Genomic DNA, 13,704 nt, shown 5'->3' on the forward strand with positions numbered 1-13,704 from the left:
TTGTGGTCTGTGGACCAGCAACTTTGCCAGCCGCTGGTAGTTTGCTTGCTGCTTGGTGTCTTTAGAAAAGGGCACAATATGGGAGCTGCCACCCCCCTGTCCCTTTACCCACTGAACCATCTCGCAGTGATTCATATTGTCATTAAAGTTTGAGACACACTGCTTTATACCTCAGAGACTCACTTAAATTATTTTTTTTTAAATGCATGTCTTAGAATAGAAACTAATAAGGCAGCTGGAAGGATCAGGCGGGCAGGGTTCATATCTGTGCATCCCTTGAATGTTTGTGCTCTACTCCTCTTTGGTCAGTTGGCTTTGCCATATCCACCCCCACCCCCCACCACCCAGTTACTGCTTGTCCTCTGTTGGCCTGGTGTGGTCCAGCTCTGCCTCGTGATCTTTCTGTCAGTTGGTGTTTTTTCTCCAGGGAAGAGGCATAGCCTGTAAAAAGGTTTATTTGTCACTAACAAGATACCGAGGAGGTAGGCGGTCCCAGGGTCAGATCAGTGGCTCTGGGATGACCTCAAGGTCATCATGGGATCGCTCTTCCCATCATTCTGCCATATCATCCTTGGGGGTTGGTATTTCCTCAGGGGTATCGCTTAACAACTGCAAGATGGTGACTGCAGCCCTAGGCAGCATGTCCAGAAGTAGGGCATGTCTTGTCCTGTGTTTTTTTTCCAATTAGAAAGGGAACTCTTTTTCTCTGAAGCCCTGCAGCCGACTTCCAGTATGTACCTCAGGTCCAGATTTGTTCACTTGTGCAAACCGTAGCTGCAAGGGAGGCTGAGAAACAAGTATTGGCACTTTGTCCAAAAGGAGTCATGACAGGAGGGAGGGGGCATGAATGGCTCCTGGGAACACAGCCCAGAGCAACTGCCACATGGCCTTTAGACTTGATTTGTCTTCTTGTTGACAAATTCTTTTTATGTTTTCTCTCCAGTGTTTATTCCGTGTGTGTGTGTGTGTGTGTGTGTGTGTGTGACTTCTATTCCTGAAGGAGAGGATCTAATTGGCTGCCTCCTAATTTTCGAGTCAAGTCCTCCAGGCCTACAAACAGCTGTTAGGTGCAAAAGAAGTAGAAATTAAAGACCCTGCATTTACACACAGCTGTGGATTAGCTGCCCTGGGGTGCGTGGGGTAGAAGATGCTGTCTTCGTGCTATGGGCCCTCAGACACTGATGTCAGCATCCAGGGTACATGAGGAGAACGGGTGCTGTGGAGGCAGAGGTGGCTCTGGGGGGATGGTTGGTGTTTTCATAGGAACAAACAACAGATGAGTCTGGGCCCTGCCTTTGTCTCAGGTGGAGGAGGAGCTCCCGGTCCTAGTGCATCCCAGACAGCTTGTCTCCCTACAGTGGGGTGTCTTTCCTTCTGCCAGGGGCTGGCAGGCTGGAAAGATGACAAGGGGCACCAGCGAAGACTCTGCCTGGGGATAGTTAACAACAGGCCAGACTCCTAAAGACCCAGTGCAGCAGACTGCCCAGGATTCAGTGGTGCTGGGTTGTGAGTAAATCTCCAGAAATTTGGGGCCTAAAATAGGGTCTTCCCATCTTTGGCAGGCAGTAGGATGAGGAAAAGTGAGCTCCAGTTCCAGAAGGGTGTGTGGGGGGGTTCTCTAGGCTGGGGACCCCCTCTGGGCTTCAATGAGGAAAGGAACCAAGTGCCCAGATTCCCTTGTCATGGAAGTGGTATCTGTCTGGCTTGTCACAGGGAATTGATAGAGTGGTTGGGAGCTTCTGATAAGGTTCTTCTGTAGGGAAAGCGTCCCGGGGTCCAGGGTGAGCCATGCGGCCTGACCGGCAGAGAAGCTTCTATAAGGCTCTCCTGTGTGAGCTCAGGAGAGGAAGGAGTCATCCTGCACCTTGGGTAGACCGGACCCCGCTCAGGGTCAGTACTAGAGAGAGTGAGGCTGAGGCCCAGGGTGAGGCTGAGGCCCTGGCTGCGGGGCCGAGGCCTCTCTGCTGTGGTGGGCACTGAGCTGAGCTCACATCCCTGCAGCCACCTCCACAGCCTGTGGCGGAGTGCAGACAATGCCCTCAAGGAGAGCATAGCCATTTCTAGTCAAGAGCCCCTCAGTCCCACCAGATGGTCCTGAAGGCCAGAGAGGCTAGGGATGCTCATCCATGACCCAGACATACAGCACAAGCAGGGAGATGCTGGTCCATTCTGGCCACATCCCAGAATCCGGCTGGACCTTGAGTGGGGCTTTTCCAGAGCCCGGAAGGGGTGTCATGTTCCTCCACGCCTGCTTGCTTGGCTGGATGGAGGCTGGTTGGAGAACCAGGGCTGGGCTGGGAGTAGAGCTCAGAGACAGTCTAGTCTGAGTGGGCTCAGCAGGGCTGGGTACAGCCAGGTAGCAGCAGGCTGGTAATATCTGGGTTGCTGGGTGATATGCAAGAGCGATCAGAGCCAGCAGGGTTTCCAGATGGAGCAACTCAGGGGCTTCTATAACCTTTCAGTATAGATGCCTCCTCTCCTCCTACAAAATGCTAGGTCTAGATGGCTGTTCAGTGGCTTTGGTGTGGGTCAGGGGAATCCTGCATAAAGACCTAAGGCTTCAGGGTCTCAAGATGAAGTCCAAGGAAAGGCTGGCAAACCCAGCAGCAGCAGAGTGAGGGCAAGTCAGGGTAACCCAGGCTCTGGGGTGAGGGGAAGAGGTGGGCAGGAAACCCACAGCAGGACCATATGCCAGGCCCCTCTCTGCAAGCCGGGTTTCCGGAGTGGCTTGACCTCTGAGCAGGAGCCCTGACTTTCCTCCACAAGAGTGCAGGTGTCCTGGATAGGGTGCTTAGGCAGCACCGAAGCACGCTGAGGCAGAATGGGAGGTAGGGATGAGTTAAGAGACCTGTGGCCTGCTGCTTGCATGTAACTTTGGATGGGCCTCTTCCCTCTCGGGGACCCCATCTCCCTACTGGAAGTGACCACTGCTTTGACAAGATCTGGCCGGGCATTCTGGTCCTTTCTTCGTGGTCAGCACCAGCCATTGCCTTCCCCCAGCCAAGGCCTTTGGATTTCCAGAGTAGAAACAGGTTAGGGAGCCTCTCTGGGCACAGCTGCCCCGTGGTCTGAGCTTGGCGGAGGCTGACCTCTCAGGACCGCTGAAATGGGGTGGGGAGCGACATCCTCTGTAGCCTGTGTACTCACCTCTGACCACCTGCTGTAGCTTCAGGAGCCTGCGGTTCCCTTCTTCACTAGTCCATCACGAAAGAAAGTGGCCCAGGCCCAGGAGGGCTACCCCCTCATTGCTCCAGTACCTTGTCACAGATGGCTGGTTCCTCAGCTCCCAGCTCCTCAAACAGAGGCCCCTGCCAGTCCTCCCAGATTCAGTTTGCAATCTTTCATTCTGGCCAAAGAAGCAAATCTGTTTACCATATTGAACAGTCAGAGGAGTTTCAAGAAAAGGTAGGGAGAAAAAGCTGTTCTATGAGTTATGAACTGTGAGCTTGTTTCTCTTCTGCCATGTGTGATTTCTCTCTGTATCTTTGTTCCCCACTTGGGGCCTTGAACAAAAGATGGATCAGGGTATATGCATGTTGGATGTACTCATTTTGAAAAGTTAGTGGCAGTCAGAGGGAGAGTAAGACTCCTGCTGAGCAGGGAACCAGTGGGGGACTCGATCCCAGACCCTGGGATCATGACTTGAACCAGATGCAGACGATTAATGAATTAAGCCACACACATATCCCTTCCTATGGATTTTGAGAGAAGGGGAAATTTGGTGCTTATATTGTAAGGGGAGAAAAAATAGAGCTTATGTGAGCCAATTCAGTGTGAATTTCTTGCCTTTCCCTTGAGTGAGAGCTGAAAGTCCTAGGTATGGGCACCATCCTCCACTTTTCTTCCTCTTCTTCTTTTTTCCCCCCACTTGTGCTTTGCTCCCCAGGGACTCCTTGAGACTTCACCTGAGCAGGGCTGGGGTGCTAGTCCGGTTCTTTGTTCCTGTGCAGTACTGGATGAAACCGCTAGGTGGCAGTCAGGGATAAATGCTAGAAAGTCTAAAGCCCAAGGAAGAAGGTGCAGGCTTTATGTAAGAAAAAATAGCTTTGTTTGTTTCAGTTAGAAAGATGACCTAGGCTCCCCTCTTAGGGGAGCTTAATGAAGCTGCTGGACAGCGTACCTGGCTCAGTTGGGAGAGTTCTTTCCCATTTTCCTCGGAACCCACTGGAGAAAGGGCAGGCCTGAGAGGTCACTATTGTTTGTGCTGGGGGAGAGGAAATGGGAGGGCTGAGGGCTGCTGCTGCTGGGAGCAGCGACCTGGTCTTCATTGTCAAGGCAGAGAAGACCTCTCCAAACCCCTTCGTTCCAGTGACTTTTGCTGGGGCTCTATTAGGATGACTCCTTCCATTCCAGGAGGCATTTCCTGGCCATCAGCTGCCAGGCCCTGCCCTAGAGGAAACCTGCACCTTAGATTTTTTTAAATACATTTTTCCTGGCATAGCAGCTCGGAATGGGGACCCTGCAGCTACTATAAACTCTGCAGTTTTCACTTTCCTGGATGTTTGCTCATGCCGCCTCTCCCACCCCCACCCACCCCCGCCATTAAACTGTACCCTCCTAAATTCTAGAGGTCTGGCTCCTTTCAGACCTGACTTGAGGATATGATTTCAGTCCCTAAGAACCAATGTTTATAAATGACCAAGAATGTGCAAACACTGGTAAATGAGCAAATAAACCCTTCCCCACTAAATTTCCTGCTTCAGGTTCAGGGGACATGGTGGCTGATGTTGCCAGGTTAGCATAACATGGGGTCTGAGCATGTAGACACCCACCCACCCTGCATCCACCAGGAACTTTCTGCCCTTTCAGGCACCTCTGGGAGGGAGGGAGAAAGGGAGGGAGGGAGGAGAGCTCCGAAGGATTCGAACTTCCAGGCAAACTTCAATACCCTGTACTTTAAGAAACTTCTAAACATGGTTTCCTAACCTTTGACTATACAAATACAAGATCTTCAGATATAAGCATCACCGGGGAGCTTGTTAGCAATGCAGTTTCAGGTCCCATTCTCAACCTTCAGGGTCAGAATCTGCATTTTTACAAGAACACTCTCAACTCAGGTGATTTGTTTTAAATGGGGAAGTATTGCCCTAGCCAGGGGTCAGCAGCCTATGGCATGTGTTTGGCTCACTGTTTATTTCTTATGCCCAATGAGGTAAGGATGATTTTTATGTTTTTCAGTGATTGAGGAATTATGAGCATATTTTATGTGAAAATGGTCTAAAATTCTAATTTCAGTGTCCACAAATAAGGTGTTAACATAGCCACACTCTTTGGTTTATATGTTAGCTGTGGCTGCTTTTGCATTTCCAAATGGCAGAGTTGAGTGTCAATGAGACCATATGGGCTACAAAGCCTAAAACATTTGCCATCTGGCCCTTTATGGGAAAAGTCTGCTGATTCCTGCTGATCCTTGTCCCAGCTCCTTGTGATGGTGGGTTCCCATGCTTGTGCCCCATGGGGACTTGGGCTCCTTTGGCCAGGATGCTGCTTACCGTGAGCCCAAAGGATCAGTGTCCTTGGGCTGGGCCCCTCCCTGTCCTCCGCTCTCCCCACTCCCCAGTGGCAGATCCACCGTGCACCACACCTGTTGAAGGATACAAACCTGTATCTGGTATTCCAGGGCTATCTTGACACCTGTCACCATGGCCCAGAGCCCAAGGCTCGGGGCTAAGCTAGAGCTCAGGGTGCAGGTGTCCAGTTACAATGGCATGTGACCCATGAGACCCCCTCTTAGTCCAGAGTTCTACCCAGTTAGATGCTGCTGACTCCTGGTGGGGGTGTAGAACCTTAGGAAGCCGTCCTCAGTCCTCACACGTATGTGAAACTCCAGCCACAAAGGTGACTCTCCTGGGGCTCCCTGCTAAGCCCTGGGATGAGGACGGGGACAAGCTACCTGTGTTTCCCAGTCCAAACCTGACTACTCTGCCCTCTTCACTGTGTTTTTAGGCCCCAGATGCTCAGGCACTCAGTGTCATGCCCTTTGCCCTCAGCTGGCTACCTCATGTTCCAGATGGTGCTGAGCTGAGTGTGGTTGCTGGGGAGTGCTTTGCTTTTGGGAAGGCCCCAAGGGCTTTTGGGGTCACCCTAATAACTCCTATTTGTGTACCCCCTGTGATTCCTGAGAATGCACCTTAGCAGTGGGTCCAAGGCGGTGTACTAGATAGGAGGCCCATCCCCCACTTTCCTTTAAGGGAAGGTTAAACCTTGCAGATTAATATACAGCATAGGCCAGATAAAACCCAGGCTTGTAATTCTTTGGGAGTCACGGATCATTTTGATAATCTGGAAACGTTGTTTTCAGAGAAATAGTGATTTATACATCCAAATAGTATTCTGCTCCTAGGTCTTTTGGAGTGTTATTCTGTGATTTTTTTAGTTGAATTACAACCCCCCTTTTTAAAAGGCTGAGGTAGAAATTGCTACTTGAGGATACCATAAAAATATGTCAAGAATTTAGCTGCTGCTTGTCTGGATTCCTCCCTCCTCTTTCCCTTTCTCCACCCTCCTGCCTCACATTGGTCACATGTGAGGTGAGTTAAGAGATGAACATCAGGGGTACCTGGGTGGCTCAGTGGGTTAAGCTGCTGCCTTTGGTTCAGGTCTTGATCCAGGGGTCCTGGGATCAAGCCCTGCATCGGGCTCTCTGCTTGGTGGGGAGCCTGCTTCCCTCTCTCTCTCTCTCTCTCTGCCTACCTTTCTGCCTACTTATGATCTCTCTTTGTCAAAAAAATAAATAAATAAAATCTTTAAAAAAAAAAAAAAAAGAGAGATGAACATCAGTTCCATCTTTTCCTCTCAGTGGAGCATCATTACCCTAGGGAAACACACCTTTAGGACCCATGTTCTCCCAGTTGAATTTTAGGCTTGCCTTGCAAGTCTTACCATGTGAGCCTCACTCTTTCACTCAAAGAATGTTTCAGTTGGAACTGGCAGGCATGGAGGTCAGGGCACAGACACATACATGTTCTCCAGTCTGGTGCAGTGCACAGACCTGTCAGCGGTCCATGGTGGTTCAGTACAACAGGACAGGTAGTGAAGTGCAGGGGGGTGTGGCTGCTGGGAAGGGGCTGCCGCTGGAGCCAACCCCACAGGCAGGTGGGAGCTGGCAAGGTTGAGAGAGGCCACCACACTGCTGCCTTGTCCTTTCCCTCCTCCTCACACCAGAACCTACTAAAAAGCACTGAGCCATGACCACGGGGAGCAGGGGCTGGAATTGTGCCCTGTGTCTCCCCAACCAGCCCCCAAACCCACTCTAGAGGCCTCTTCTTCCCTAGGGCCCCAGAAACACCTTTACCACATACCATGTGATGATTCTTTATTTGCTCAGGGCAAGAAGTCGGTTTCATTTGCCTTGGACGCTGGGCAAATGCATGTTGATGAATTCTTCCTTAGGCTTTCCCAGACGTTCAGACAGGAAAAAAAAACAAAAATGAAGCTTTACCTACCCCTGCAACCTTACAGACCTGTTTTCCCCAACATATCCTATCCTAGTTCTGGTCAGGGGACTTCAACCAGGTGGGGCCCAGGCCTTGACTGAACTGGGCCAGAGGCGAGAAGGGCCTAGAGCTCAGCGCACGGACAGCAGAGCCTGCTTTTCCTTTCCAGCCTCTGATCTGGGTGTGCCTCCAGGAATTTACTCCTCCCCTCATGCCAGCTGCTGGCCAGAGCTCCCCGGCTGCCGCCTCTCATCTCTGTGGATGGGCCAGCCTGCTGGTGACTAGGCTGCCAGGCCCAATTCTGGGCCGTGCTGGATTTCGAGGCCGTGCTAAGGGGCATAGCGACACCCAGTAGAGCCTTCTCTTCAGGCTAGCATTTCAGGAACACCCCCACTCTGGGGACCCCCTAAGGGCACCAGGAAGGCCCCCACCATCACAAGATGTACATCTGCAAGTCATTGACGGCAGCAGAGCCCAGAGGTCTTGTGTGTAACCACAGTTCCCGCCGTACCCACATCAAGGATCGCTTTCATAATCACTCTAGCCAAAGGCCGCACGTTAAGGGCCAGGCGAGGGAGAAAAGCTGTGTTTAGGGAAGCTCTCAGAGGAGTGGGGGGTGAGTGGAGGTGAAGGGCAGCCATGTGGGGGAGGAGGGGCAGGCAGGGATGGGGAGACCACCCTGGAAGGCCAGCCCAGGAAAGCAGACACAATTCCCCATCTCCACCAGCCCCTGCCTTTCTAGGGCTCCTCCCAGACTCTCCCTACATCTCATGGGCACCCACTGGAGGGGGCCTCTCCTTCCCCCTTCCCTGGCTTCTGAGGCAGCTAAGCTGGAGTGGGAGATAGCCAGCAAGGCCTGCCTCGGGCTCAGTGGGAGCTGTACCCATCCTGGTGCTAAATGTGCCCCAGGAAGGCCTGGCTGTATGGGGGGCGAACAGAACCCCCAGGCCAAACTCCCTCAGTGCCAAATGTCTCCTGGGGAGTAGCAGTTCGCCCCTGGCAGACAGAGCCACCAGCGCCAAAGACAGCGGGCCAGCCACCCAGACCGGAGCTGGTTCTGAATGTGTTCTTTTTTGGGAAAAAAATGGCTTTCCTCAGGGCCCAGGCCGACACCCGCCTGGAAAAGGGGTAGGCGTGGGCTTCGGGGTGGGGGTCAGGCTGTGTGTGGGAACCAGCAGCTCCTCCAAGAGCAGCACTTATTTTTAGTCTTCTCCCCAGTCCCAAATAAACCGAGAGCAGCTGGGAGCCTGTGGGTAAATGCAGAGTGGAGCAGAGAGACAGGAAATCGGGGTCTCTTGGTAATGAGTTCCAGCCACTGCAGAAAGGGGAAGCCAGACGAGGAATTTTCTTCAGGACTGTTTCCCTCTGGCAGGCTCTGGTATTATCACCAAAAAAAAATGTTCCTGTGTGTGTGTGTGTGTGTGTGTGTGTGTGTGTGTGTGTGTTTACAACTCCTGTCCAAGTCTGTCTTTTTCCCCTACCTTTTTTCGAGGTTTGATTGCTGCTCAGGCTCTGAATCCCAGAGCTGGTGCCTGCGTGTGTCTGGGGGCGGAGGGGGAGGACACTGGAGCAGCACGGTCTGGTCTGAGCCGTTGTGTATCTGAAACTGTTTAGGGAAAGGCTGAAGGACATGGGCCAGGGAAGTGGGGAAACTTGAACACAGCTTGACGTCCCGAGGGGGAGGGGGCAGAAGCAAGGAAGAGGAGAGAATTTGGTCTCTAGCCAGAAAAAAGGGCTTTTTCCACCAAGGAATCTAACTGCTGACATGGGTGCCCAGCATGGATGGGGACATTGATGTTTACAAGCATTTTGCGTGGCTGAAGAGGGTAAGTGACTGGCTCCTTTGGAGTGAGTGGGTCTCCCGGGAGATAAGGGCTAGAGAGATGCTGGGGGGTGGGAGGGCAGGGGTAGTATTTGTCCAGCAAAGCCCTGTGGTGGCCAAGTTCTCCATGAGAATCTAATTATAGGCACTAGGGGAGAAAACAGTCAGCTGTCTTTGTTTCTCCACTGACATTCTGGTGAATGAGCCTCTGTGCAGAAAGGCACGGAGGGGTGAAGAAAGTTCGTTAGTTTAACTCGGGCGCTTAAACAGTTGGAGGCTCCAAACGCTGTGACCAGAGAAAAAGTGTCCCATTGCCTTTGGGTCTGAGGACGCAGAGAGTAAGCTGCTGCCTTTCAGATTCAGACCTCAGTCTCTGCTCTGATATTATCTGAGGCCGAGTGTTAGCTGCTGTCAGCCAGGACAGCTTCTGTGTTTCCGGAGGAAGGCTCTTGGGGAGTTCTCTTCTGACCGCTCTGAAGCCAGGGGTTTGGGTTGCAAGTTGTTTATGCCCTTTCTTTAGGGGATGAGCTCAAGCGTGTGGTGTGAGCCACGAACGAATGAATGAATGAATGTTGGGGCTGGAGTAGCATCCGTACTCGCCGAACTTGGGCTCTTTCCTCCTTCGCAATCATCTTTAAACCAGTCAAGATGGTTGTCCATTTTATTTTCACACGGAGGCTGAGTGTTTCTCAGCAGCAGGAAGGGCAAAACAGCTGACAGATAAGAGATTGGACGTTGTAACCGGGGAGGGACAGGATGTGTCCAGCTCTGAAGGCCCCCGATCGCCACCCCCAGACGAGGGGATGCTGGCTTTTGTGTGCACGCTCTGCGGCACGCGTTGAGCAAATATTTATAGAGACGGGGGTACTGGGCGAGCAAAGTGGAATCCGTCTCTGCTCTTGGGGAGCCGCTGTCCGATGTGGCAGGCTGAGGTTACCGTCCCAGCAGATAAAGCTGAAGCTACAAATCAAGTGCAGAGAGGAGAGGGAGCTGTTACTAGGCACCATCGAGAGGAGGAGGAACGAGTGAGGAGGAGCGATCAGGGAGCCCTCCGAGCAAGGAATGCTTCACCGAGACCTGAAGAGTAGGAGCGAGTCAGGTGGAAAGTGGGGGGAAGAACATTCCAGGCAAAGAGGCCAGAGTGTATAAAGGTTCCTAAAGCAGGAGGGAGTTGGGCAAGCTTCAAGACTGAGAGAAAGCCGGAGTGGGTAAACTCCGTGACAGGGGAGCTGGCTGATGCCCAGTCACTCAGGGCAGCGGAGATAAAGCTTGTGGGGGACGTGCTTTGTGTGACAGGGAACTTGTGGACTGGGAGTGACCTGGCACACATGGGGGGACCCAGTTTGTATTTTAAGAAAATTACTCTCGCTGTGATGTGGTATATGGCAAGCGTGTGATGAAAGTAAGGCAGCTGAACAAAACTAGAGCTTTGGGGACTCGCCGGAAGCCGCTGGTGAGTGCATTTAACCCTCCATTTAACAAAGCCCGGGAGAGGCTGAGGACCTCATGCTTGTTATTGTTAGAACTCCTCATGGTGCAGCCTGGCCTTGGACCCTGCTTTCTGTCTCCCAATCCAGTTCTCCTTCCTCCCCTCTTTTGCCAAATATGTAGAAAACTATTGGTTTAGAACCCAGCCGAAATCCTGTCTGTGCTCAGCCCCAGCTTTGGCATGGGGGCATTGTGGCCAGCAGAGAGCGCATTGAGGGGACCAGACATTTTGGCAAAGGTTTGTGTCCATTGTCTCAAGCATCCGAAAACCTTCACAGGAGAATCTGGGGGAAAATAGGTGAGAAGTGCACTTCCCATCACTGAGTCTGTTTTCCTTGCTCCAAATGAAGCTTTTAAATCAGGAGGTCTTTCAGCTGTGATGCATGTGGGGCTATCGGTGCCACGTCCCACTGGCTTGAACTCCACACCTCTTTCCCAAGTTCTGTCTGTAGAGGAACTGATTCCACACATGCTGCGATGTAGGCGGGCAGCTTGTCCTGAGACCCAGGCTGGCCACGTTGGCTCCTGTGCACAATGCAAGTTGGATGAGGGACACTTGAAGCAAGGAGACCTCAGAAACCGCTGGGATGACTCCTAGCAAAAAAGATAGTTTTCTTCTACTTTCAGAATGTTAATGATCATTAGAAACAAAGCACAAAGTGTTGGGTATGACCCGGGAAGAATAATCAGAGTATCTGTACCTAAAGCACTACTGCCAGATTCTTCTTTTTTAAATCCTCTTTAAAAAATCCCTTTATCCTGTGACCCTGGTCCTAAGACCGCAGGACTTGCCTGTAGTCTGGGAATGAAAGCCCAAGATCAGCTGCCTGCTTGACCTTTGAGAATTTTTGCAACCCAGCCTCAACTTACCTTTTAAAAAAAATACTTTATTTATTTACTTGGGAGAGAGCAAGTAAGAGCATGAGAGGGTAAGTCAGAAGGAGAAGCAGACTCCTGGTGGAGCTGGGAGCCCAATGCGGAACTCAATCCCGGGACTCCAGGATCATGACCTGAGCTGAAGACAGTCGCTTCATCTGAGCTGAAGACAGTTGCTTAACCAACTGAGCCACCCCGGCGCCCTCAACTTACCGTTTGAATCCCATCCTTTATATCTACTCTGAGCTCTGGCGTGAGCTCCCTCCATTTCCTAAGCTTATGTCCAATGTCCTCCATGTTGACACCCACTTCATCTGACTCCATCAAGGCTCTCGTTTGGCAGCAGTCCTCTGCTGACCCCATCCCTGCCATGGGCTCCTTGGCTGCGGGTCTTCAGTACCTCCTGTCTGCGGGGCTCATACCTCCCTTCTCCCACTCGTCCTCCAGCCGAAGTGGCTTGGAGAGCGGGTTTCTCTAGGCCCGGTTTTGAAGGTGCAAACACTATCGCCTTCATTTTTCCATGCAGAAGGGGAGACTCTAGAAGAGATGGATGAGGGGTGATCTGGCGTACAAGCTAGAAGCCCTTGCACTTAAGACCAGCCTGGGAGGGCAGGGTCTCAGAGCAAGGCCAAGTCTTTGAATTTGGGGACAACAGGGGAGATGCCTGTGGGCAAGGAGGCACCGAGTAGCAGGGAAAGCATTGGCTCAGAAAAAGGGAACATTGTTCTGTGGCCTTTGGGGGATGGGATACTGTGTACTATTGTAATTAAGAACATGTGGTTTGAAGTAAGGCCTGCACTGGAATCTTGGCTTTGTCACACTTACTAGCTACGTGATCAGCCCTGGATTTCTTCATCTCTAAAATGAGGAGGGTATAGTACCTGCTGCATACAGGTGTTGTGTGAATCAAGTTAGCTAACATCTGTAGAATGCTTTGCATAGGAACATGCCTATGCAAAGAATCGCTGTACCTATGAACTGCTACTGACCGTTGTGAGGGAGGTGGGAACCAAAGGGAGAACCAATTGGGTTCTCTCCAGTGGCATGTGCTATGCCATTCTTTCCTCTGGCTGTCCCCCACTTGCTGCATGCCCCGTCAAGGTCTCAAACTGAAGATCTGAAAGAGGCAGCTGTGACCTGGCCCACGGGGAGTAGCCAGAGGCCCCAGCAGCCTCTGGCTCTGGCCAACTTGGTTGTGGCTACTGAGTGAAGGCTGACCAGAACTGAATCCAGGGACAGGGTAATCTGCTGCAAGCATCCAGAAGGCCTTTGCCGTTCAGTTGTCTGGTTCCTTACTGACTCACAAACGACTCACACCTGCCCTGCTTTGAGATCACTGGATCCAACCCATTATGGTCAGGAAAGAGTCTCTAAAAATAGCCCCAGACAGGATCCGTGGGACCCACCTACTGCCCTCTGAGCTGGGCTTATTTTCCCAGGGACAGAAATCCCACCACCATCAGCATCTTCACACTCTTGCTGGCTGCTGGCACATTCAGTGTTTAAGCCAACTTCCAGGACACAGTCACAAAGAAAAAGGAATTACTGTGGATCCCCTATACAGTGAACTTGGGTTCTGTAGTAGAGTGTGGAATAAACTCAAGCTGCGAATGTGAGACTTTTATTTTGTGTCCTCTGGTACTCAAATGGTTGACCCAGTAGCCTGGGCCAGCAGAGCTGTGAGGACAAAGAGGCGCACAGGCATCCTAGCTCCAGACCTTGACTTGCCTCGCACTCAGGTTGGACTGCTGTGCAAGGGGGGAGACACGGGCAGTGGCCTCTGAAAGCCATTCCTACTGGGTGACGGCACGGATCCTGGATCAAGCTCCTTAGGCTCATGTCTCTGCTCCATGTGACCATGGATGATTGATTTAACCCCCGGGAGTAAGTCTCCTTGATAGTAAAATATGGATGAATAATTTGATATATGTAAAGTGCTTAGAAAATGCATTGTAAGCATTTGTTATGGCAGTGATGATCAGGATCATCACTGGCATTCTTTGCCCCACCGTGCTTCTGGGTGGAGAGGTTTTCAAGACCACGAGGAGGATAGCAGCAGGTATGCCTACTCAAGGGTTCTAG

The 13,704-nt window shown here is 51.7% G+C and overlaps 1 protein-coding gene across 28 annotated transcripts in view; it reads left to right on the forward strand.

Annotated features, from left to right (window-relative positions):
* Positions 1-13,704, forward strand: part of PPFIBP2 (PPFIA binding protein 2) — a 149,124-nt gene that overhangs the window by 55,870 nt on the left and 79,550 nt on the right. For 2 of the 28 annotated variants that reach the window (XM_082682959.1, XM_082682963.1), the window contains exon 1: positions 8,964-9,262. The exons of 24 other annotated variants lie outside the window; for them this stretch is intronic. In XM_082682959.1, coding sequence (XP_082539085.1) covers positions 9,215-9,262 — 48 coding nt within the window. In that variant the 5' untranslated portion in view covers positions 8,964-9,214. Of the gene's footprint in view, positions 1-8,963; positions 9,263-13,704 lie in introns of those variants that run through there. 2 more of the 28 variants (XM_082682965.1, XM_082682968.1) reach the window with 1 other exon arrangement.

The sequence above is a fragment of the Mustela nivalis genome, assembly GCF_964662115.1.
Source record: "Mustela nivalis genome assembly, chromosome: 9".
Taxonomy (NCBI): domain Eukaryota; kingdom Metazoa; phylum Chordata; class Mammalia; order Carnivora; family Mustelidae; genus Mustela; species Mustela nivalis.